Source organism: Aricia agestis, chromosome 5, assembly GCF_905147365.1.
Source record: "Aricia agestis chromosome 5, ilAriAges1.1, whole genome shotgun sequence".
Taxonomy (NCBI): domain Eukaryota; kingdom Metazoa; phylum Arthropoda; class Insecta; order Lepidoptera; family Lycaenidae; genus Aricia; species Aricia agestis.
This window is the reverse complement of record NC_056410.1, coordinates 2,526,613-2,553,234: the sequence shown is the minus strand read 5'-3', so window position 1 is coordinate 2,553,234 and position 26,622 is coordinate 2,526,613. Positions and strand designations below refer to the sequence as shown.

At 38.3% G+C, this 26,622-nt stretch overlaps 1 protein-coding gene across 1 annotated transcript; it reads right to left on the bottom strand.

The window, feature by feature from the left end:
• Positions 1-195: 195 nt before the first annotated feature.
• On the bottom strand, positions 196-21,330 carry LOC121727382 (fatty acyl-CoA reductase 1-like). The gene is made up of 14 exons (XM_042115196.1): positions 21,250-21,330; positions 17,728-17,826; positions 16,937-17,067; positions 16,507-16,594; positions 15,975-16,047; positions 13,651-13,741; positions 12,640-12,785; positions 11,826-11,935; positions 7,053-7,136; positions 6,591-6,699; positions 4,898-5,075; positions 3,847-3,917; positions 1,296-1,553; positions 196-366 (listed from the first exon to the last, which is right to left on the bottom strand). Exons 2-14 carry the CDS (start codon positions 17,816-17,818, stop codon positions 246-248), a joined length of 1,551 nt encoding a protein of 516 aa, XP_041971130.1. The 5' UTR covers positions 17,819-17,826; positions 21,250-21,330; the 3' UTR covers positions 196-245.
• Positions 21,331-26,622: the final 5,292 nt, after the last annotated feature.

The following is a 26,622-nucleotide window of genomic DNA, read 5'->3' as shown; positions in this document are numbered from 1 at the left end:
AGTCGAGGAAAATTTATTACATAAATAATTTAATGAATAAAAATTTTTTACACTTACTTAATAATATTATACAAGTTTATTTTATATTTTTTACTCCGACGTAATGTTGATGTTGGAGGCAAAGGGCCTAGTGTAAACTTATTTTAAAAGGTTGTTATTGCAATTAAAAATAAAATACGACTGATTTGAAAATTCAGACATTTACTACTTATTTTTACAAATAACGATAATTTTAAGGACTTAAATTACAGAATAAAATTATAAGTGAAATAATTAATAAGGTTCTGAGTGAAGTCCAGTCTGTACACCACCCATAGCACCAAACCGTAGAATATCACCTTCACAACTCTGTCCACTATTTTCATCCTGAAAAATAAAATGTTATGTAAGTACGAGTATTCAGAAAAATCAATTTTAAGTATTCCTACTTATATAGTACTTCGGGGACGTTATCACCACAGACATATATATCAAGATCTTGATCTATTTCTGTGGTTATCACTTATCATCCACGTAAGTATGATTTTGGTGATATTTGTTCTTTCCTTACTTTTGTTTTTCATTATGGGTGGGTTGCACCCTCGTTGCACCAGCAGGGGCGTGGTTTAAGGTTAAGTTATGGTCAAAGTTATAGTTATACTTAAGGCTAATTTAACTTTAACCTTAACTTTGACCACAGAATTTGACAGATGACAGCTGGTCTGACAAGGCTATAAATGGACGTGGGCGGGGGCGCTGCTGGTAAAGGAGAACTGTCAAAAATGGCGTTTTTGTATGATGACAGCGTTAGTTCCTTTTTTTCGCCACGTTCATTTAAGGCCTTGTCGAGCTCAAGCGTTTATGGCGTCCATTTTTTACTTTAACCAAATATTTGACATTTTACATTGTAGTTATAGTTAAAGTTATAATTAAAGTTACAGTTATAGTTAAAGTAAGTTGGTGCAACCCACCCTAAGTAGGTACTATCAGAGAAGTTGATTCCTAGGCAAATGGCGGACCTACGTAATTGGGTCGCGTTATGTCAGCCCAGCCGACAGATCACAACTAACCAGAGACATGATAGGTTTTAAGAATCGTGTGGCATAGGTATGTCTCTCTTTGCAACTATTACATTGAAATGACATATTCCGGCTAAATAACGTAGGTCCATCAAATTAAGAGCCTTTCTACTTTCAAGGCAGAAGTGTCTTTGGGATACACCCAATCTTCAATTACTTAGCGAACGTTTTTAATTAAGTAAGTATTCATAAAATGAAAATTTGCGGAATGAAAAAAATTCTATTAAAAAAACTCACCTTGTTATATGCGCCTTCGCTTTCGGTAAGTCCTCCATCTTCTCCTGCAGAATATAAACTTTACCGCCCATAATTGCATTCCTAAAGTATTCCTTCTGGTCGAAGTTTTCTAGATCATAGTAAAACGCGGCTCGATCTTCCTCTTTAATTCTGCTTCGGAGCTGCAGAAGATTGTGGTTGAGGAATATCCACGCCTGAGTTATGTAGTACTGAAGCGCTAAGTTCGCTGAGAATATTCGCCTTTGGAGTTTCACTAGCCTGAAAGTATCGAGAACGTTAGTGCTAACTGCTAAATAACCAAAGGCAGAATAACATTTCTCACATGACACGACGTCTAAGGACCAGTCAATATTGGTCCTTGACTTTCCCATATTTAAAAATCATCATTTCTGTGTGAATTCAGACCTGGGAGAGCCATGCTTCGGCACGAATGGGCCGGCTCGACTGGAGAAATACCACGTCCTCACAGAAAACCGGCGTGAAACAGCGCTTGCGCTGTGTTTCGCCGAGTGAGTGAGTTTACCGGAGGCCCAATCCCCTACCCTATTCCCTTCCCTACCCTCCCTTATTCCGTTCCCTTTCCATCTCTACTCCCCTATTACCCTATTCCCTCTTAAAAGGCCGGCAACGCACCTGCAGCTCTTCTGATGCTGATGCTGCGAGTGTCCATGGGCGACGGAAGTTGCTTTCCATCAGGTGACCCGTTTGCTCGTTTGCCCCCTTCTATACTAATATTATAATTGGGAAGAGTTTGTTTGTTTGTTTGTTTGAACGCGCTAATCTCAGGAACTACTGGTCCGATTTGAAAAATTCTTTTACTGTTAGATAGCCTATTTATCGAGGAAGGCTATAGGCTATATTTTATCACGCTAAGTATAATAGGAGCGAAGAAATAGAGGAAAATGTGGAAAAAACGGGAGAAATTATTTGAAAGGGCTTATCTCACGAACTACTACACTCTAGAGCATTTTTTCTGTTATTTGGGTGAGATAAGAAGTAGACCACGTGAAGGATTATCGGCTTTTTTTGTGCACTACACATTATTTGAAAGGGCTTATTTGAACGCGCTAATCTCAGGAACTACTGGGCCTGTAGACAAGTGGCAAAGCGCTAACGCTAACGCTAACGCTAGCGCTACAAAATGTATGCGATTTGACATAAGTCATCGCTTCGCTAGCGAATACTAATGTCAAATCCATACATTTTGTAGCGCTAGCGCTAGCGTTAGCGTTAGCGTTTTGCCACTTGTCTACAGGGGCTGGTCCGATTTGAAAAATTCTTTCAGTGTTAGATAGCCCATTGATCGAGGAAGGTTATAAGCTATATTTTATCACGCTAAGACTAATAGGAGCGTAGAAATAGAGGAAAATGTGGAAAAACGGCGGAAATTATTATTATTACTATTTTTTTATTTTATGAAATAAGGGGGCAAACGAGCAAACGGGTCACCTGATGGAAAGCAACTTCCGTCGCCCATGGACACTCGCAGCATCAGAAGAGCTGCAGGTGCGTTGCCGGCCTTTTAAGAGGGAATAGGGTAATAGGGGAGGGTAGGGATGGGAATGAAATGGAATAGGGGAGGATAGGAAAGGGAATTGGGCCTCCGGTAAACTCACTCACTCGGCGAAACACAGCGCAAGCGCTGTTTCACGCCGGTTTTCTGTGAGAACATGGTATTTCTCCGGTCGAGCCGGCCCATTCGTGCCAAAGCATGGCTCTCCCACGTATAAATATACGAAAGGGCCTATTTGAACGCGCTAATCTCAGGAACTACTTATCCGATTTGAAAAATTCTTTCAATGTTAGATAGTCCATTCATCGAGGTAGACTATAAGCTATATTTTATCACGCTAGGACTAATAGGAGCGAAGAAATAGAGGAAAATGTGGAAAAAAACGGGGGAAACTATATGAAAGGGCTTATTTGAACGCGCTAATCTCAGGAACTACTTATCCGATTTGAAAAATTCTTTCAATGTTAGATAGCCCATTCACCGAGGTAGGCTATAGGCTATATTTTATCACGCTAAGACTAATAAGAGCAAAGAAATAGATGAAAATGTGGAAAAAACGGGGGAAATTATATGGAATTGCTTATTATCTTATGAACTACTAACTAGAGCAATTTGTTATTTGGCAAACATGAAGAATAGACCACGTGAAGGGACATAGGCAATTTTTTGCTGCAAAATGAACGGTTGCGTGAAATTCCTACATTACGCAAGTGAAGCCGCGCGGAACATCTATATATAATAAAATCGTAGGAAAGTCAGTTCTGTACTTATATTGAATATTTTTGTACAATAAATAATACTTGGGATGTGATCTACTATGCTAACGCGGTCGAAGTCGCGGGCAACAGCTAGTATTTCATAAAAAAAAAAAGTTACCTACACTACAGGTTTGTTTCTTCCTAACATAAGGTTTGTTACCCTAATGGCCAGTTTAAGCCTATATATTATTATTCCAATCCAGTAGGTAATCCAATCCAGCGCTGGATTGGATTACTGGCGTGGAATGATGTAAACGACCATACATGGTGCGGTACTTACATTGGTTTTTGCCCTAATAGTCTAAGCAGGATGTCCACTAAGACAGCCGGCAGAAGATGCAGGAATATGACCTGAAAAATCATAAAACATTGTTAAGTTTCAAGAAATTTGTTTTGTACTAGAGATCCGTATTTGTTTTCCCCATTTTCTAATTTTTTCAAGTACTGCGTTCGCTTTACGCTCTATTTCTATCGCAGTATCGCCATCTATCACCATCACAATGTCGTCGGCAAAGGCTTGGTTAAAATATTCATTTCCTCTAACATCCATAGCAGAGGGTCCAACAAGAGGTTCCACAGGATGGGTCCACCGATGGACCCCTGCACGCACCCCTTGTCGGTATCCCTGCTCACTTCCACACCAGCATATCTCACATTTACACTCCTTCCACTCAAGTAGCTACTGATCACCCGCCTCAGGTTCCCCGGACACCCAACTTCAGCCAACCGAACCTTTATGGCCGGCTACCAAGCACTATCGAAGGCCCCCTCTATGTCCAGTGATACCACAACAGAAATTTTCTTCTCCTCCCTCTTCTTTCTGATGTGGTTCACCAACCTATAGAGGGCGTCTTCGGTGCTCCTTTGGGGCATGAAGCCATACTGGTTGGGGCTTAGGGTACTATTTGGGTAGTTTTCACCTCAGAACATTCTAGCTATTTTGCTTCTAAAATAGATAAATTAACAAAAAAAAAGTCATTACAAATTAAATTAAATATTAGTGTGCGAGTGGATACAAAGAGTATATTATAAGTGGATATGCGACCACTGATCGACTAACCAGATAAATGCACACTGCGTTTTGTCTTTCGCGGGCTTTGAGCGCGGCGTCCAAATTAAGAAATTCCGTAACGAAAAATACCTAACACCCCCCATTCCGAACGGCACAGCGGTGCGCGGTGCCGTGTACTAGACGAATGCGAATTAAATTGCAATAAGTTGATAAAAATTGCTATGCAATCGTTTTACAGCGGCAGTCCCCGAGAGCCACGCGTATTTTTTTTAAATTTTCTATAAGGAAGCAAAAGAACCAGTTCAGTAGCCAATCTTACATTGATGAAGAACACCGTCCTGGACGTGGTCAGGCCGCCCCCCGGGAACCACAGCCCCCCCTCCAGCGGCACCTCCTGTATCAGCTGTTTGCCGCACTCGATGATTTCGCCCATCGTCATCGTCTTCATGTGGCTGGTGGAACAGTTGTACACCTCCACGTCGTCGGACGGCTCCAGTCTGAAAGATGTGAGAATATGTAGGTTATGTAGGGCATATTAGTCTAAACTCTAAAAGCTAAGTATTTGACCGTTGACGCGCATGGCCAGGCAATACAATGATTTAGCTAAAGATTATATTGAATTGGACATTTTTAATAAAAACTCTAAATCTTTTTCGACAATAATTCTAAAAGACATCCTCCATAACCTGTTTATTTTGAACAACTTTGAAGTATGATGTATAATATAATATTACTACATAACAAAATATCATGCTATAATTATTAATACTTATAGTATTCTTCGATCACTAATTGATCGAAGATAGTATTATAGGAACTTAAATTTGTTAATAAATTTAGATTAGTTGTATGCACATAGTTTTACGTTACAATCCAGCTTAGATTCCAATGTAAACAACCGCCTTGTATTATTTTGATTGTACTGTGTATTGTGCTTTTCAATAAATAAATAAATTAAAAAAAAACTGACTAGGCCTACCTCAATCAAAAGGGAACAAAATGGGACTCATTTTTCTTTAGCATAATATAGTTTACATAATAATATGATTGTATACATGCGCTTATTGACTCGATAATTTCACTGTGCGACCTTATCTATAGTCACAGTATAGCAATATGACATAGGGACTAATATTGCTATACTGTGCTAATAGCTTCTAGACCCGTTGTCCCCAACCTTTTTTTCCTACGGGCCACAAACATGTCTTGGTCTTGGTGTCACGGGCCGCAACAAAAATTTTTAGGGTTAAAACGTTCTTCAAAATTAATGATTTAAAAGTGGGAAAAAATTTCACGTTTTTCACGACGACTTTACATTATTTTGCCACTGGGTGTGAATTTGAAAATGGTTTAATGATTTTACATCAAGCGGGCCACAGATAAAGTCCCTGCGGGCCACATGCGACCCGCGGGCCGCGGGTTGGGAATAGCTGTTCTAGACTAAGTAAAACACCAATAACTATGACACAGAACTTCAGGATTCCACGCAATCCACGGAATCCAGCTTGAAAAGCTCCGTGCAGGGCCGGATTTATATTTTTTATGAGTATAGGCACAGAATAGATAATAGTACGTATAGGCCACTTGTATTTTGCCGCCCCTATGTACGAACACTGCCGCCATCCTTGGACACTGCCCCCCCCCCCCCCCCCCCCCCCAAGACGCCATTATAGGACGCTGCCGCCCATAGGCCATGGTCTATACTGCCTATACAGGGTGTAACAAAAATAAGTAATAATACTTTAGGGTGTGTACGTGTTCCTTGTAGAGAGTTCACTGTGAAAGTAGCAGCGCTGAAAGACCAAAAAAATTTTTCACTTTTGTATGGGGAAACTCGTGACGCTCGGACCCTTGCCCATACAAAAGTGAAAAAATTTTTTGGTCTTTCAGCGCTGCTACTTTCACAGTGAACTCTCTTCAAGGAACACGTACACACCCTAAAGTATTATCACTTATTTTTGTTACACCCTGTATACATAAATCCAGAGCTGGCTCCGTGTTTGTATACGTACTTCTTGGTCCCGCGTATCCAGGCGGCGGCGACGAAGGCCTGTATCGCGCTGTCCACGGGGATGTAGTCCGACACCAGGTCGGGGTGCGTGTACATGCTGCGCAGGATACCTGCAATATCCATACTAATATTAAAAGTCTGTCTGTCTGTCACCTATTCACGCCCAAACCGCTGAACTCATTTTGCTCTAATTATGTTTGGAGAATGGAGATACTTTTATTGCCCTACCTACGACCCCTACGCAGGACGTTACTTTTTTAATTTTAGAGGAATTATGATTTATGACATAATAATCTAATTAACCAGCCCCTGTAGACAAGTGGCAAAACGCTGACGCTAACGCTAGCGCTACAAAATGTATGGATTTGACATTAGTGTTCGCTAGCAAAGCGATGACTTATGTCAAATCGCATACATTTTGTAGCGCTAGCGTTAGCGCTTTGCCACTTGTCTACAGGCCCACCTTTCCCGCTAGCGACCAACATGCCGACGGGGCCGTTGAGGTTCTCCACCCAGCCCGGCGCCGGCTCCTCGATACTCGATATTACTGCAATATAAAAGTCGTATAATATAAAAATTAATATAAAACCGACTTTAATATTGTACTAACTATCAGGGAAGTTGATTCATAGGCACTTTGCTGAGTGAGTTTGCGGACCTATGTAATTTGGTTACGTTATGTTAAACTCATCCGACAGATTATACTAACACTGAATTGACATAGCTCGACCAAATGACGTTGGTACGTCAACTGCCTATGAATCAATTTCTTCGATGGTGTACTTCAAAATCCTTATCTCAAAAACTAAAATCGTTAAACTATACCTAGTACAAAGAAAAAGAATAACTTAAATCGGACTTGTAGTTTCGGAGATACGAAAACAAACATAAAAACATATCTACATACTTACCTACACTTTTAAAATTTGGCGCATTTGTTAAGACGCTGATATTATATTATACTAAGTATAGGAAAACATACATATAAGAAAAACTATAGGCAGTTCTCGAAATAGTTATAGGTCTACCAGAATCTGATGGCAGAAAGTGAGAAATTAAATTCAAATTCAAAAAATTCAAATTTTTGACTTTACTCTCTAGCAATAAGTACTCTCTCTAGCAATGCCGGGTTAATTGAAATAAAACATTTTGATCCTTTTTTTTCCTTCTAGAATCTAGCGGCTTATTCTGTGTGTGAAACATACAACTAAGAAGGTAAGTATATAAAAATTTGTCCAATGATCAAGGACATTTTTTTTTAAATTTACCATCAGATTCTGGTAGACCTATAATAAAAACATACATAAAGTTGAATTGATAACTTCCTTTTTAAGTCGGTTAAAAAGAAAATAATGTATATCCAAGTTTAGTTCCTATCTAATAATAAAATAAGGAACTAAAAACACTATGTATATTTAGTGATAACTGATGGGTCAAAGTTCAAATAATAAATATCTTCGTAATCATTATTAAATACATAATACAATTATGCAGCGACCACATAACCCAATAGACGCCTAATGTTTTGATTTCTCTTAACAAATTATTGTGTCAATGTGCTGAGGTAAGCGACGCGGGGGGAGAGGGAAGAAATGCATTACGATTGGCCAATTCAAATTCACGGCATGTCATAAATCAGAACTAGTGATGGGAAGTACGAGAAGCGCTTGTCAAAAGAAATAAAAAAAACCAGTAGGTACATATTTATTTTAAAGTATAGAATGAAGAAAAGACTTTTATTAATTGTGGCAAGCTTCTAAAAATATACAAAAACGTCTTCGGATTATATTAAAAAAGTACCTATACTTACCTAAGTATATTTAAAAATATACTTTTTTTACAAATTATATATATATTTTTTTAAACTTTTAAAGGGCAAAAATTCTGTAATATTATAATATGATTTTTGCGAAACTTTTATCGTTTACGCAGCACAATAGGAAAAATCACCCGATTTTGAAACATTCTTCATCGGTGCTCCGCTCCTATTGGTTTTAGCGTGATAATATAATATAGGCTACAAAGGATATATAATAAAGCCTTCCTTGATTAATACTGAGAAAAAATTTAAATCGGTCCAGTAGTTTCTGAGATCAGCGCGTTCAAACAACAAACAAACACTTTAGCTTTATATTTATTATTAGTATAGATTATTTGACTTGCTAATTCCGCCACATGATTTCTAAGTCACAATAAAATTTATGGAAATTTATTTCTAAAAATAGTTGTTCGCCAATAAAACTGCTTGAAGTTTTAGTGACTAAAAATCTTTACTTGGTTACTTTCTTTACGCTTTCAAGATAAAATTTCATGATTACTTCGCAACGCCGACAAAAAAGAACGCTTTGTGATGTGTAGATAGTAGTAGTACTAGTAGATGGATGGTTTATCCATATTTCTCTTACTAAAATTGGCAAAAACAGTGTTGGTACTGCAGAGCTCAGTAATCGTCGACAATTTTAATTGCTATTTTTTTTATGAGATAAGGGGGCAAACGAGCAAACGGGTCACCTGATGGAAAGCAACTTCCGTCGCCCATGGACACTCGCATCATCAGAAGAGCTGCAGGTGCGTTGCCGGCCTTTTAAGAGGGAATAGGGAAGGGTAGGGATGGGAAGGGAAGGGAAGAGAATAGGGTAGGGTAGGGAATAGGGGATTGGGCCTCCGGTAAACTCACTCACTCGGCGAAACACAGCGCAAGCGCTGTTTCACACCGGTATTTCTCCGGTCGAGCCGGCCCAATTGTGTCGAAGCATGGCTCTCCCACGTATAGCTATACGCTATAAATTATAATCATTAATCAGTTGTTTAACAACAGTTCTACTCAAAATGACTTGAGCATATCACGAGTTGTTTCGATTTTCGATTAAAAAAAATGTACCTCGGAAAGATAGATGGTATCACATCACTAGTGACGCGTGACGATACCGGAAGAAAGGATAAGCATTACTAATTTGTATTTGATAGAAAGGGATATGACTTATGTCAAATGCTTTCGTCATGGATTCAGACCAGTGTAATTTGAGCTCTGAATAAATTATTGATTCTTGACAGTTAAAAAAATATTTTGTATGAAACGCACGAGATGTACATGGGTCACGGATGTGGTCGATACTAAGACAGATTTCGCTATCATTATCTAAAGTAAGACCTATAAGTCTTACATATTGTCTGAAAGTATTCGCCTTGCATTAGGCGTCTAGAGGCTATATTGTGGTCGCTGCAATTATGCATGTCAGTGTGGGACGTTTTGGCCTTGCTGCATCTAAAATTATACCGGGGTTACTACGAAATACGAATAATAAAAAACTAAGGAAACGTAACCAGTTAACCACAGAATAGATAATAGTACAATAATAATTAGTAACGTAACTCCCATACTTACTTCAACCGTTTTGAATTTCGTTCTTTTTCGCACACTTAAATATGAAAATAGCTACGAATCACTTAATATTCTTTAGGAAATAAAGCCGTTGACAAGAATTATTGTCCCTTGTCCTATGAATTGTCCTATGAATACATAGTATGCATACTTTATGGATGTATTCGGTACACAATTTTGTGTTTTTATACAAGGGACAATAATTCTTGTCAACGGCTTTATTTCCTAAAGAATATTAAGTGATTCGTAGCTATTTTCATATTTAAGTGTGCGAAAAAGAACGAAATTCAAAACGGTCACATTTTGTAGACTCGCGGACAAAATTTTTGACACAGTTACTCTTTCCTTAGTTTTTATTATTCGTTAGCGGGGCTTGAAAAAAAAAGACTTTTGAACTTTATTAGGGAAAATTACTTCTAAAATCTGTGAGGCAAAATATCAAATATTTTCAAAGCTAAATTAAGCTTTGTTTTTGTTCACAAATCACAAGTCACAACACCAAGGTAAAACAATTGTCCGAACATTTTCCGTTTTAGATGCGGAAAAGACCCTTGACTCTCATTATTGTTATTAATTGACAGATGATGATAATAATATTTACTTACCGTACGGCCGCACATAATATTATGAGTTATGACGATATCTCAACTTTAAATAATGTAGAGTTCGACAGACAATGTATAGGGTTTATGTCAACATTTCCATTAAAATAAAGCTGAGTAATAATTAAATCTTTCTGCTGCCTTACTCCCTAGTCCCTACATAATCAGTAGGTCTACTACGAAACCGTTTTGTGACTGAAACAATCGGATGAGAATGCCGTGTCCTCCTCTAACAACGTAATTTCTCGTTTGTTAAAGTAGGACGCGGCATTCTCGTATACGATTGAGTCTCAAATCAGTTTCGTGGTACGGCACCTGAATCGAATCGAGAATCGAATTAGATCGAACTCAAAGCTTTTGATAATTATTGCGACATATAATATACTAGTAACTAGCGCAAAATCGTGTTGCGGCTCAATTTGGAACTAATTCGATCTCAACCACTTTTCCATCTCTTGACAGCTTTACTAGCGCACGATCGTGCTGCGACTCAATTTGGAACTAATCAGGTGCCTTACTCCCGAAACTGATATCGATTTCGATTTGCGATTTCAACGGTTTTTTGACACTTTGGCCATCTAAAATATGTCTAAAAAATGTCAAAAAACCGTTGAAATCGAAAATCGAAATCGATATCAGTTTCGGGAGTAAGGCACCAGTTTCGTGGTACGGCACCTGAATCGAATCGAGAATCGAATTAGATCGAACTCAAAGCTTTTGATAATTATTGTGACATATAATATACTAGTAACTAGCGCAAAATCGTGTTGCGGCTCAATTTGGAACTAATTCGATCTCAACCACTTTTCCATCTCTTGACAGCTTTATTAGCGCACGATCGTGCTGCGACTCAATTTGGAACTAATCAGACTCGTAAATCAAAATCGTATCGGTTTCGGTGGTAAGTAACCTCCTGCAACTTTTTGCAATCGTTCCACGTGAAAAATATACCATCCTCATCACCTTGATGAGTGGCACTCTTCCACCGTGCGTTTTTCGCGTAATTTTCTGCCGCGCACTGTAAAACTCTGGAATGTCACCAGAATTATTTCCGGACCAATACGACCTGCAAACCTTCAAGAAGAGAGCCTATTCCCTCTTAACAGGCCGGCAAAGCACCTGCAGCTCTTCTGTTGTTGCGAGTGTCCATGGGCGACGACGGTAGTTGCTTTCCATCAGGATGACCCGTTTGCTCGTTTCCCCCTTATTTTATTTTAAAAAAAAAAGATTGTAGAGAACCGTAATTATTTACCTATCGATGGTCGCACTATCACAACGGGCAGCTGGCCTCGTTGCTCGTACACCACGTGCTCTGCGAGCTGCTTAGTGAACACGTACGTGTTAGGCAGCTCGCCCAGGTACCTGAAACATTGAGAGCTCAAACCACCGAACTTATGGAAGGGACAGATTTAAAACACAACATAGCACAGATTTAATAACTTGAATTTAAATGTCCCCCATGGAAAGCAGACCATGTCGTAATCTCACATACTAAGCACACGCCGTACTGAACTGATGGAAGCTGCACTGAGGCATAATCAGTGGCGGCCTTACGCATTGCGAGGTCCCGGGCGAAAGGTCTTTGCGAGGCCCTTTGTCTTACGAAAAAATACCTTGCGAGGCGAGGATACCCGTTCGCTACTCCCTAGGGCCGCCACTGATGGAAGGCACAGATTTAATACCATTTAATACTTAACACAAACTCAGCACAGATTTAATAACATGAATTTATTGGGCAACCAAGAGAAGCCACGACCTTCTCTGTCTACTCTACATCTGTGCTTATAATTAAATTCAAAGTTAAGATGTTAGTGTAAACACCGTTGTCCTTGAAACCATCAATTAGTGAGCCCGTCAAAACAACTTTTTCTATGAGAACAATGCTGGGACTCAAAAAAATCCGTGCGGGTATGAAGACGGCTTTGAGTTCTCACAAAAAAAGTTGTTCATTTTGTCGGGCTCATTTGATGGTTTCTAGGATAACGGTGTTTACACTAACACACTGTACTATTTATAACCTACCACGATATATTGTGTAATATCATAGCCACTAGGACAGTACTAACTTGGCAGTGAGCACGTTGAGCGTGTCATCATCGAGCCGGTCGCAGATATCTAGCGTCTGCCGCCAGTCCGCGAACGGCGGGTACACCACCTCGTCGATCTGTGCTCTGTTGGTGTTCGCGTATGACGTCGACACGTGGACCAGCGCCTAGAACCACACATCCAGCTATTTAGCCGCTCCGGGCAAAGAACATTTCGCCGGCCGGCCTTACAGAAAAAAATAATTAAGACATGGGCTATAGTTTTTCTGGGAGATAATAAGGGTTCTCGCAATGCGACGCTTAGATGCATTTCTATTAGTATGGATTTGACAGATTCGCAAGACGTCTGACGTTATTGAAATCTGTCAAATCCATACAAATTTAGCCCGGCCGCACATTGTCCGAAATTTCTGATCAGAAACAGTTGAACGTCCGCGCTGTCTCTTACATTTTGTACTGAACCGAGTGAGCTCGAACTCGCCGGACTTCATATTTCGGATAGTGTGCGGGGTGGCGGTCCGGCGAAATTCAACTGTTTCTGATCAGAATTCGGACAATGTGCGGCCGGGCTTAGAAATGCATCTACGCATCGCGTTGCGGTCTGAATCAATCCATGAGGAATAATTAAGTAAAACACGTAAATGTTTCCACCATCCAATCTGAGGTAGGTTGGGAGGTAAAATTTTGTAAAAATTTGAGTGGTGGATGCCTATTAAATATGGGTGTGTTAGGAATAAGTCAATTTTGCTGCCCCTCATTTTTGCCGCTCTGGGCATATGCCCGGCTTGCCCTGTCTGTCTGTCCGTTACCTCTTCACGCCCAAACAGCTGAACAGATTTTGTTTTTTGGTAAGTACCTAAGTATAGAGATTCTTTGAGTTTCGGGAAAGGACTCCTGTTTCCCGCGTGATAAATATTTTAGCACAATGGATTTGCGGGCCGCGGGCATCATCATACAGAGTCATACAGTAAGTGAAGTAATTCAGTGTAGGTACTCAAAATCTAGCAATTGTGTTCAAAATTAGTTACTTACCTCAAGATTCATAACATCCTTCGCTAACTCCACTATTTCTCTGGTCCCTCGGAGGTTAAGCTTCACAGCCTCCTTCAGTGGGTCGTCAAATCTATAAAGAAAATAATATTTTGTGAACTTACTACCACTGATGCATATTTTTAATGCGGTATTAAAATATGCATCAGTAATATGCATTAATGATGCCGACCGAAAAACGAACAAGACATCCGCCTCCCAAAGCACACAGCAAATGGAAGTGGTTGCTTGATCTTAAAAAACCTTATTCGTGCTAGAGCATAACTCTACCACGACTAGGGAATGGAATAGGGAAATTTACTATTCGAATAATTCGAATATTTTACAAAAGTTTTCGAATAATTCGAATATTATTCGAATAATTCAAAATTTTTGAAAAATGCTCAAAACTCTGAATAAAAGTAACAAAAAGCTGCATACAACGATGTACAACCTATTTTGATAATATTATGAAGTAAGCAATTCTTATTTTTACTTTTATCAATATAAATCTTTGTAAATGACATAATTTTTATTGTTAAACACTTTAAAAATGTATATTTTAAGGTTACAGCATGGCAATAAAAGAAAGGCAAAAAAAAATTAAACCCTTTTCGATCGTAGCACCTTTTACTTTTCTCATGCTTAGTCTTGCTAGACAACAGTTGAGATTAAATAATAATATGAATTATGATATTCGACGTAATGATATCTGTTCATCAATACTAAGCCAGCTCACCCGTCTTTTTGATATTTTCAATCCACGTTCACCTGGTTCGCCTAGTCGGTTTCACCTGTGTCAACGTGGCTCGAAATTATAAAAAAGGTGGAAAACAAACACCACAACAAAGAAAAAAAATTGCAAAAAAGCCCAGGGGGAGGGTGAAACAATCCTAGAGCTGGTGACTTTAGTAACTTGAAGTTTGATAACGCCAATAACATGATATTAAGGAGCCATCGACATTTTTTGATACTGTACTAACTGTTTCAATTATCAGTCGAGGACTGCCGCGGTAAAGCTATTGAATAGCAAATTTTTATCAACTTGTCGAATCATACATCACACATCGCGAGCTTCAAGCCAGAAAGGCGTATAAAAAAATGATCTTTTGTAGTTAGCTACATATTTTAAAACTCAATATTGCACTTACATCTATTACCTTCTTAAAAATCGAGTTTGTTTTATGTACACCCTTCTGACGTAATACCTCGATCGTGGGAATCGCAGTTCAATCGTTATGCGACAGCCGGGTGCCGCTTAGAGATTGATGGGTTAAAGCCCGCGATATATGGTTATCACAGTAGACAAAAAAATTGAGAAAGCTTGAAAGAAGTCAATGGATAGAGATCGTGAGCGACCATTACTGACGATACTGAAATCCATTACTGAAAGGAGTTTATGTCTTCATTTGCATGCCATTAGGCAAAATAACGTCTAAAACATGGTCAACGGCGACGATGAATGGTCGTATACTCATTAGTTAGACTAAAAACAGATTTATATAATATATCATTAAAGATGTAGAATATACAATGTGTCCGATCCTTTGATGTCATGATATATGGCATATTTTATCGACAAATTGGCTCTCACATTTTTTCTCTCTCTCACGGTTGTAAAATGGCAGCCATTTTAGTTTTTCTTGGGCTTTTACACTTAACTTCTAAAGTAGGCATGATAATTCTAAAAAAAATATATGATGTGCATTACTATAAAAACTACCAACGAAAATCGGTTTGAACGAGATCTAGCAAGTAGTTTTTTTATACGTCATAAATGGTAAATCTTAATTTAACTTTCATTAAATCAACTGAAATATAAAAATAAACCAAAAACCTTTTAATTTCATAGAAATAAACCTTACTGCTGCTGCGGAACCCTTCATGGGCGAGTCCAACTCGCACTTGGCCGGTTTTTTAGTACATTAGAACGAAAGACGAACAAGACTCCCAAAGCACATAGTAAGTGGTTTTTTGATCTTAAAAAACCCTTATTCGTGCTAGAGGCTAGAGCATAACTCTACTACAATATACGGTAACAATAAATATGTAATTTTTCCGGAAAATAATTTATTTTTATTTTTTGAGAATTATTGAAATCGAGATAAAAATATTTACTTACTTAAAAATATTCCTTTCTTTAAAATCCTTTACAATTTAAGTTCAAATGTAAATATTCACAAAAGGCGTCCGTTTTTCCCCTTTAACGAAGCGAGCAATTAAACGTGTTTTTAATTTGGAAGGTGGAACTAATTAGCACACAAACAAAATTGTAATTTAGTATACTTACAAATTATATGCAACCAATGGAATAATCGAGTGCTTACCTGACACATGCGGCAACGTGGTATATAATGTGTGTCCGGTTGACCAGGAGAGTTCTGTCCTCCTCCGACATGCCTGAAATGCAAAACGCAGTTAAAATGAGCTGACGGATTAAACGAGTACAGCTGCAAATATTATAGCTTTTTATAGCGTAATATATCTACCAAGATGGTTAAAATTAAGAAATTTTCTCTGCCAAATTTTTTCTCTACATCATCTCATGCCTATGAATTTTTGAAGCCCAGAGACTCAATTCTCACACCTCAATAGACGGATTTCTGGATCGAAAGTAGGTATTCGTACGAAATTCTAAAAACCTGTAGTTCTGGTTATCCGCAGGGCCGATTTTAGCACTATCAGCGTCCTGGGCGAGATTTCTTCGGCGCCCAGGGTGATGGTAGTGCTAAAAAAAGCCCTGCCCTTTTTGTTTGCCTCCGGCGCCCTGGGCAGTCGTTTCCTTCTAACGCCGCTACTGGGTATTCGTTATTTTTTCGTTAGTATATATACACGAGGGGGAGGACAGTGGACACATACCGAGCCCCAGCTGTGTGACGTCACCGCCGATGTAGAACACCTTCTGCTCGAACAGCCCCGCCCTCTCCCGCCGAAGACGGTCGAAGCACTGGACATAATATTATGAATTAGGTTTAGTTGGAGGCTATTCTAGGTTACTATACTTTGAAAATAAAAGGAATTTAAAATCGTTTATTACATATATCTTAAATGCTTAATAATAATTATTCTTTCAATTTACGCTTTTCAAACATGTTAAATATCTCACTATAATAAATAGGGGTCGAAATAATATTGTAAACTAATTAAATAAACTCAAGGATACCGATTAATCTATTTAAATGTATGTTTAGCAACTAATTATAAACTACCAATCCAGCGAAACATTGAAAGTTTGTGACCACATTGTGTAGCATCACCATTTGCCAAACCAACACAAAACCACACGTACCCTGGACGCATACAGCTGTTTCAGCCTCTCCTCCGCCTTCACTCCCTTTTTGTCGCGCAGCAGCAGGTAGACCCTCTCGAGATCAGAGCATGAGTACAGCAGCTTCTCCAGCAAAACCTTGCCCATGAAACCTGACGGACATAGTAGATGATAGATATGCATTATGATGCATATTGTAATCAAACGTTATCACACGTCGGAAAGAAACAATACGAGTTTTTAGGTTGCCTCCAAACTGCGGTGGCCTCGACTCAATGGAGCTACAGAAACTTGACTTGATAGAGTATCTGAGCTTTAAGAGAGTTGTTGAATAGGCCATCTCAGTACAGCCTGATTTCGGTGCATACAATAATAATATAATATCTATAGACGCTTCACACCACGTCAGTCTGGCCCCGTGCTAAATACCTTAAGTGTGACAGGTACCAGACAACGGAAATATATTTAATACTTTTATATTATACATATATTTGAGATTTTTATTATATCATACACATATTTAATACACATCCAGACCCGGGAACATTGAAAACTTTTTGTTCAGTCGGCGGGATTCGAACCCGCGACCCCCGGCTTGAGTTGCCACACACTCAACCAATTGAGCCACAGAGGTCGTCAAAGCATACAGCATACTGAATGTAGAGATTCGTACATGGTTACATTGTTACCACAATTTTTTGCTCTCACACACATAATATTTTCCAGGAACTCAATAGCAATATAATTTTCGTGTTTCCAAAGAGACTTTCTACATGCTTCGCAACCGTATTTTAAAAACTTATTTGTCTTACCTGAACCACCAGTAATGAAGATGGTCTTCCCTCTGAAGTACTCCGGTATCGTACACACGCCCTCCAAGTCCCTCTCCTCCAGAAAGCCCATCTTGTCCGCTGAAACAGTCGCTCACTCAAAGTTCGGCAAATAAATGAGGTTATGCGACTTAATAATGAAAAAGGTCGGGTCAAGAGAAAATAGCATTTAAAATTATAATTAGGCGAGAAGGGGAACAAACGTAGCTTTAGGTGTATTGGCGAGGTTTAGAGACGAAAACATGAATTGATTCGTGCATAATTTAGGTAAATACAAAATAGCCTTTGAACACTGGATGAGCTAAATCTAGTCATTCAGTTACAACTAGTTGTTGCATGCGACTTCGACCGCGTTAATACAAAATAAAAAAAATCCACACTTTTCTTAATTATTCGCCCGTCGTACGAAGAACTAACCCATCCTAACATCGGCATGGATGGTCAAGTCGAATGGATAATTCATAATTCCTAAATAGGTACCTCAACATCTTTGAACTTCTATGAACTGTTTATTTACTAGCACGTCGTTAGGTATTTGTTTTGTGTGGATTGTAGGTTAGGGTTACCGAATGGTTACCGAAAATCCAAGAGAATTTTCTTAAAGATTAGAAACGTAAGAGCTAAAAACATCGGAGAAGTTAAGTACAATTAGATACTGTAAAATATCTTTGGTATTGCTTGTGTCCACAGACATCTGTGTCATCACTCATCACTCATCAGTCATCACATTATCAGGCTTTCTGTCTACCCGTTTCCTAGTCAAAACACGAAATATACAAGTTATTGTGATATGTTTAACCTGACTTTTAATTTTGTGTACCTAATTAGTATCTCAATGGAAAAAAAAACTCAGAAAAAAGGGAGGCAGTAGACAGAGTAGTGGGTATCTACTTAATTATTTATTGTCTTATAAATATAAATTCAGGCCCGGATCTAGGGGGGGCGAGAGGGTGCACGTGCCCCGGGCGGCATAGATTGGGGGGCGGCCGGAGGCCACCTCTCAATCTTTTGCCGCTTTCTTCTCCGCCGCGTGCGCCACCGGTGCGGTGGCCCACTGCGCTACACCGCGCCGTCAACGTTGTTTCGCAGAATTATATCTGTTGTTAAAAGACTTGGAGGCGCCCCTTGTCGCCAGGGACCTCGGCCTGAATTCTCATCAACGCCACTTCAATTCAACAAAGTTCCGTAGAACTCGTTCTGCGGTTAAAACCTATGTGACCAAAAAAAATTATCTATTACCTATTTTTGCTTGGAGGGCGGCAAATTGGGATTTTGCTCCCCCCTTTTTAAAACGTAGATCCGGGCCTGTATAAATAACAATATTGTTACTATCATGTTATAGGCAAAGAATTCTATTCAGTTTAAATATAAATTTTTGGTTATAGGTCAATGACTCCTAGTATTGCTAAGTATCTAATTGTCACGTGTGTGTCATTACAACCGCACATAGAACGTCTCCTCTTTTTGGAAGTCGGTTAAAAAGACTAACTACCGCACTCCTGCTGCAGCCCGCACTCACTATCGCTCTCAGAGACATTTAATTATAATTAACCTTCAATTTAATGAAGAGTTTGACAGATAATGTAGGCCTTATGCCTATGTCAAAATTTTAAAAGGCCGTATACACGATCGGTTCCAACCACCAACAGAGGTCACCTTGGTTGGGTCAACAAAGTTGAATCTCTAATCTCTATATACACGTAAATCAATTTGTCTGTCTTGGCTAGGCTGTGGAAAAGTGATCAATGGGACCACTATTAACCCAAACCCAATTCCTGCAGCTGAGCTGAGCTGAGCTGCAGGTGCGTTGCCGGCCTTTTAAGAGGGAATAGAGTAATATGAGAGGGTAGGGATGGGAAGGATAGGGAAGGGAATTGGGCCTCCGGTTAACACACTCACTCGGCGAAACACAGCGCAAGCGCTGTTTCACGCCAGTTTTCTGTGAGAACGTGGTATTTTTCCGGTCGAGCCGGCCCATTCCTGCCGAAGCATGACTCTCCCACGATGATGATCGTATGATGTACATGTGATGTAAAAAACGTAAAAAAGACGGTTGTAGATGAAACGGTGCTTAAAAGACAGAAAAACGTTGAGCCACTTAATCATTTTAAAAATATTGAACTCTGATGATTTTCTCAATTATTTTAGAATGGACGAAAATTATTTCAACGAATAATTAGAAATGGTGCTACAATTAATCACAAAACAAGACTTGTGTCTTGTTTTGTAATTAAGGGTTCATTAATCACTGTTGATGCGAAAAGCTGTGTCTGTGGAAGAACGTTTAATAGCAACGTTAAGATTTTTGGCTACTGGTGCTACACACCACATGCAACGCATCCGACGATCAATGTGCGACTGAGCGCCAAAAAGCATCTACACGGTTGCGTTTCAACTCAATGTTCTCTATTTGACATTGGTCTTGAAGGATGCGCTCACTACCAAGTAATTGAATGTTATTTGGTTGGTCAACCAAAAACAAGCTTCTACACGGTTGATTTTTGTTCCAACCCTACCAAGGTGACCTCTGTTGGTGGTTGGGACCGATCGTGTATACGGCCTTTTAATAGCAGTTACTGTTTAGTGTTTTGATACATTAACAATCGTAATTGACCTACAAAATATAGTGAATATGAATGCAAATGCACGCATTCTTACAGTAAGCTGATTCAGCAAAGGAAAACATTTAATAGATAAAATTTAACGCTAAATATACAATTAGAGAAGAGTATTAATTACTTAACTGTAATTAAATGAAGACTTTGACATAGGCCCCGTACTATAACGTATATTATCTGTCAAATTCTTCATTAAATTGAAGGTTAATCGTCTTTAAATGTCTCTGAGTGCAGCCGTTAATATATTTAATAAAATTTAAAAATAATGTAAAAGCTTATACACATGGGCGTACCCCATGGGTTCTGGGCCAGGGGGGGGGGCAAATTACCCAGGTTCTGGGCCGGGGGGGGGGGGGGGGGGGGGCAAATCAGATTTTTTATAAGCTAGGTGTTTATAAAGAATAAAAAAATATTGTATTGCAAAGAAATGGCAAAATTCGTTTTATTATTTTTAATTTTTATAGATGAAAGTACTATATAATATACTTAGTAGGGACGTCAACATGATCCAAGGGGGGGGCAGCTGCCCCCCCTGCCCCCCCCCCCTCGGTACGCCCATGCTTATACATAATTAGATAATATAATAAATAAATCGTTGCCCGCAAGTACAACTTCATAAGTGCAAAACTGGTGTAGGTATCACGCGGGAATCATACATTTTTAGTATCCGGTAGATACGAAAAGTAGAGTCTTTGAGTCCCACGAATAAGGCCCTCCATGGGCTTAAACTTTAAAGAGTCGAGTGTGGCGTCACGTGTGGAAGGCCCCTTCACGACTATCAGCGCAACAGATTACTCTAATAAAATGTCAAGTGATTACAAGACGTTTTGGCTACGAATAACGTAAAAGTAAGTACTTAAGTCGTAAATAATAAAAAGTTACCTACCTTTAAGTATTCTATTTTATATCACTATCCAATCGACAATTTATCGATTTTAAATTAAAACCACTCAGTCAGCCGCACGGTCCGCATGCTTAGCAATTCTAAACGTGAACCTACCTGGTAATGATTGTTCGATGTGACCTTTACACCCGACGACAACGATACGTCATACGACTATTGTAGCACTAGATAACATTACGACTATTGAGTCTAGAGTCTAGACTGTCTAGATTTTAGACTTTAGAGGTTTTAACTTTGGAGAGTTTCAGCTAGTCGACCTGGAACTTGGTAATAAGAAAGAAATTAAGTAACACGTCATGTAGTAAATGTAATAAAAATGTAATTCCACCAAAAACATTTTTGGTGGTTTTATAAAATGTTGCCGAGACGATCACATAAGGTTTAACCTGTTAAAAAGATTTGAGATCTCATGTAGAGCCAAGCTTCTGAATCTACACGGCCTAACTCTACTGACGCTAACTTAAACAAATTCTACATACCAGTAAATATGTATGTATGGCTTCGCCGTTTCGCTACCGTCGCGGAGGTGATGCGAATATTTAGTTTCTGATCTGAAGTAACAAAACAGCCGAGCTATAATATAATTGCTTATATTCTTATTCATAAAATTTGCGAAAGTTCAATATAAAGCTCCACCTCCTCATTTTAGGGGATGGGGGGCGAAAATTATAAGTTTTAGAATATTTTTGTTTGTTGTATACTAAACTTAGAGGCAATACCGAATTTCAGCTTTCTAGCACTTCAGGAAGTGGCCAAACATTTTGATGATCATCAGTGTGTTAGTGAGTCAATATATAAGGTGACGAAATCGGTGTATTTTGAATATCAATAAAATCTAAAGTATTAGAGCTATTAAATTAAGACTTTGTATTTTTAATATGTCTATTATTCACATCATATCTTGAGAAAATTAACTATCTGGTAAGTACATCGGAAATCATTGTTTGGTTTTTTTCGTTTGTATATTACTTTTATATACTATATACTCCTACCGGCACAGCGGTGCGCCGTTGCCAGACTTCGGCACGGTGTTTGTGTGCGTGCGACTAGACGTATATACTATACGAGCTTTTACCCGCGGCTTCGCTCGCGTTAAGAAGTATTATTATATACAAACTTTCATCCCCTATTTTAACCCCTTGGAGGTGGAATTTATCAAAATCCCTTCTTAGCGGATGCCTACGTCATAACATCTACCTGCATGCCAAATTTCAGCCCGATCCGTCCAGTGGTTTGGGCTGTGCGTTGATAGATCACTGTCAATCAGTCAGTCACCTTTGAATTTTATATGTGTAGATTTGCATTAGTTGATAAAAAATGCTATGCAGCTTTACTGCGGCAGTCCCCGAGTCCCCGAGTCCCCGAGTCGCCGAGTCCCCGAGTCCCCGAGTGTACAGTGTACACGTATTTTTGATAACACACGCCAAACGTACGATACATTTCAGCCTAATTCCTAAAGATATCTGCGTCATTGCAAAATATGTAGGTGAAGTGCAGGGCCGGATTTATATTTTATAAGAGTATAGGCCACTTTAATTTTGCCGCCCCTATCTATGCTGCCATCCTAGGACGCTGTCGCCCTCCCTAGGACGCCATACTAGTTACTACCTATACTGCCTATCCATTTATTGGATAGGTCACATAGCTCTGATGAAGCTTTTAATAAATTATTTAAGGTGAGAAGAACTCAATTTAATTCAATATTTACTTCTAAAATGGTTAGAAACAGTAATAAAAGAACTAAATTTATTAATTGGGCAACAAAAGGAATAAAAATAAGTAGGAAAAGATTATGTGACTTATATGATGAAAGGCGTATTAACAATAGTGAAGTATTTAAAGCATATGTTAAAAACTACTCAAAAACCTTCAGAAAAGTTTGTAAAGCTGCTAAAGCCCTATATATAAAAAATAAAATTAAAAACTCTAAAAATAAAATCAAACATGGCAGGTAATAGCTGGTGAGACTGGAAATGTCACCTGTCGTAGCTCTGATTTTGAACTATACTTTGAAAATAAAAAGTTTACTAATGATCAAGAAGTTGCGACGGTCTTTGAAAAGTTTTTTGCTGACATTCCGGTCTCAACCACAAAAAAATTAAATTCTTCGCCTGAAGCTGCCGAAAAGCTACTCAGAGACAATGTAAAGGAATGTGATGTCAATTTTAAGTTTAGAGAAATTAACCCCAGAGATATTATTGATACCTTTAAATTGTTGAGTATTAAAAATACTGCTGATCTCTGGGGCATGTCCACAAAAATTATTAGATCAATAATTGACATCGTAGCTCCTTATTTAGCAATGATTTTCAATGACTGTATAAAAAAAACCGGCCAAGTGCGAGTCGGACTCGCGCACCGAGGGTTCCGTACAAATATTTTTTTTTTTCACGGGTTAAAGGCAATTAGATCTAAGTATTTGATATGAATTTCAACTTGATAGCTCTACGCGTTCATGAGGAAAAAAGTAATAAGTTTATATTTATTAAAAAATATATATTTTGTAATGTAACTAAAAATTTAAGGTTTTCGGAATTTTTCCTTTATGTGTGCTATAAAACGTTGCTTCATGCCAAATTTCAAGATTCTAGGTCGACTGGAAGTACCCTTTAGGTTTTGATTCCCTTGCGAGTACTTGCGAGTTTCAAAATATGCAGCCTAAATTGCTGTTTCTTTTGATTGCGTTGACATAGAAGTTTGATTTTGTTACAGCTTAAAGGTATTATAGACTTGAGTATTTGGTATGAATTTCAATTTAATACCTCTACGCGTTTATGAGGAAATGGGTAGTAAGTTTAAAATTATTAAAAAAAAATATATTATGTGATGTAACTAAAAATTTATGGTTTTCGTAATTTTTCCTTTATCTATGCTATAAGACGTTGCTTCGTACCAAATTTCAAGATTCTGAGTTCACGGGAAGCACCCTGTAGGTTTTGATTCCCTTGCAAGTGTCGAAAATTTGCGGCATAAACGGCTGTATCTTTTGATTGCGTTGGCTTAGAAGTTTGATTTTTTCACAGCTTCAAGGGACAGTAGACCTGAGTAATTGATATAAATTTCAGCTTCATACCTCCACGCGTTCCTGAGAAAAAGGGTCTTGACAGACGGACGGACGGACAGACGGACAACAAAGTGATCCTATAAGGGTTCCGTTTTTTCCTTTTGAGGTACGGAACCCTAAAAATGGTGTTTTTCCTGACTTAATGAAGCATAGCAAGATTGTTCCTTTATTCAAAGCCGGAACTAAATCGGATCCCACGAATTTCAGGCCTATATCAATTCTACCGACCTTTAGTAAAATATTTGAAAAAAATATTTTAAAACAATTACTAGTACATTTTAATTCAAATAATTTACTACATGATAATCAATACGGATTTACTAAGGGTCGATTCACAACGGATGCTGGTATAGGACTTCTTTGCAGTATTTTTGAGGCATGGGAGGAGTCGCAGGATGCCTTAGGTGTGTTTTGCGATCTCTCCAAAGCCTTCGATTGTGTTGAGCATGCTACATTGATCAGGAAATTGCGCCACTACGGAATTAAAGACTCTGCTCTCAGCCTTTTGACTTCTTACCTTAAAAATAGGACTCAAAGGGTTGAGGTAAATAGTAAAAGGTCCAAAGGAACCAAAATTGAATTAGGTGTCCCACAGGAATCTATATTAGGCCCATTTCTTTTTCTCATCTATATAAATGACTTACCTTATCTAGTTAAGGGTAATAATAATGAGATAGTGCTTTTTGCTGATGACACTTCACTTATTTTTAAAGTGAAGCGACAACAGTCGAACTACGACGAGGTAAACAGTGCTCTCTCAAAAATAATACATTGGTTTAATGTAAATAACTTACTTTTAAATTCTAGTAAAACTAAATGTATAAAGTTTACTTTGCCCAATGTTAGGCAAGTCCAAACCAATGTAGTATTAAATGATGAGAAGATGAATTTGGTAGACGACACTGTATTCTTAGGTATTACACTTGATAGTAAATTACAGTGGGGTCCTCACATTGTTAATCTTGCAGGTAGGCTCAGTTCTGCAGCATATGCAGTCAGAAAAATTAGGGAAATTTCTGACGAAGACACGGCACGATTAGTATATTTTAGTTATTTTCATAGTAGGATGTCGTATGGAATCCTTTTATGGGGAAACGCTGCCGACATTAATACAATATTTGTGCTGCAGAAGCGAGCCATACGTTCTATTTATAAAATGTCTGCTTTAGAATCTCTGAGAGATAAATTTAAAGAAATTGGTATTCTAACTGTTGCTTCTCAATACATTTTGGATAATGTAATATATGTTAGAAAAAATATAAGTAAATTTAAAGTTAAAAGTGACATTCACTCTAGGAATACTAGAAATAAGCACAAGCTAGATGCCGGTGATCAGACTTAGTAAAGTCAGTAAATCTTTTAAAGGTCAATGTATACGCCTTTACAACAAAATCCCAGAAAACGTTCAAAATCTTTCCATTAATAAATTTAAAAAAGTAGTTAAAGAACGTTTGTGTGCCAAAGCCTATTATTTATAAGGTCAATGATTTCATAAACGATGGCACACTTTGGGAGTAGGATGGCTTCTTGCAAGGCTACTTCTTCATCGTTATAGGACTTACAATTATGTATGTGGATATTGTATATAATATTTAGTTACAAAATTGTAAACTTTATTTTAAAAGATTAATTTTTTTCTCACTTTTTTTGGTAAAAAAGTGGGCCCCGTGCGAGTTTCTTACGCCGGTTCTTCTCGCCGGGTTAGTTCCCGAACCGGTGGTAGGCATCATGTAGGACATTCTGAAAACATTTATTTTAAATTTATTCAGAAATAAAACAATTTTGATTTGATTTGATTTGATTTGCCAATACATAAATCCAGAGCTGGTGAAGTGATTAAACAAGTAGTCACGTAAACTGCATCGTAGGCGACATAAATATCGTCCGTGAAAATAAAGATAATATTGTATCGTATCGTCTAAAAATAGCTGTAATTGAGGTGCATCAGCTGTTAAGTGCACGTTGTACTGACGCAGTGACGATGCTAATTCCGCTTACTGTACACTGTACAGTGTACGAGTATCCATAAAAATATTCTCACTATGTTTGTATAGTCCGTGCAATCCACGAAGACGCGCCCCGCTATTTCCTCCTAATCGTTTATTAATAATTTAATATGCAAGCTTTCGCCAATGTTTGAGTGTTATCGGTACCACGACGGTACACACTAATTATCACTACTCAACACTAAAAAAAATCTGATTTGGTACATATGATTTCATATCGAGGTTGACTACTAATAAATAAATGTAGGCATTTTATTTTGATATCACATCTGAAAACTGATAAAT

Coding starts and splice junctions, on each gene's coding strand:
- LOC121727382 (XM_042115196.1), bottom strand. CDS start 17,818: ATGGGCTTTCTGGAGGAGAGGGACTTGGAGGGCGTGTGTACGATACCG. Junction 17,068..17,727: donor CTTCATTACTGGTGGTTCAG/GTAAGACAAATA, acceptor TATGTCCGTCAG/GTTTCATGGGCAAGGTTTTG. Junction 5,076..6,590: donor TGGATACGCGGGACCAAGAA/GTACGTATACAA, acceptor CACATCTTTCAG/ACTGGAGCCGTCCGACGACG.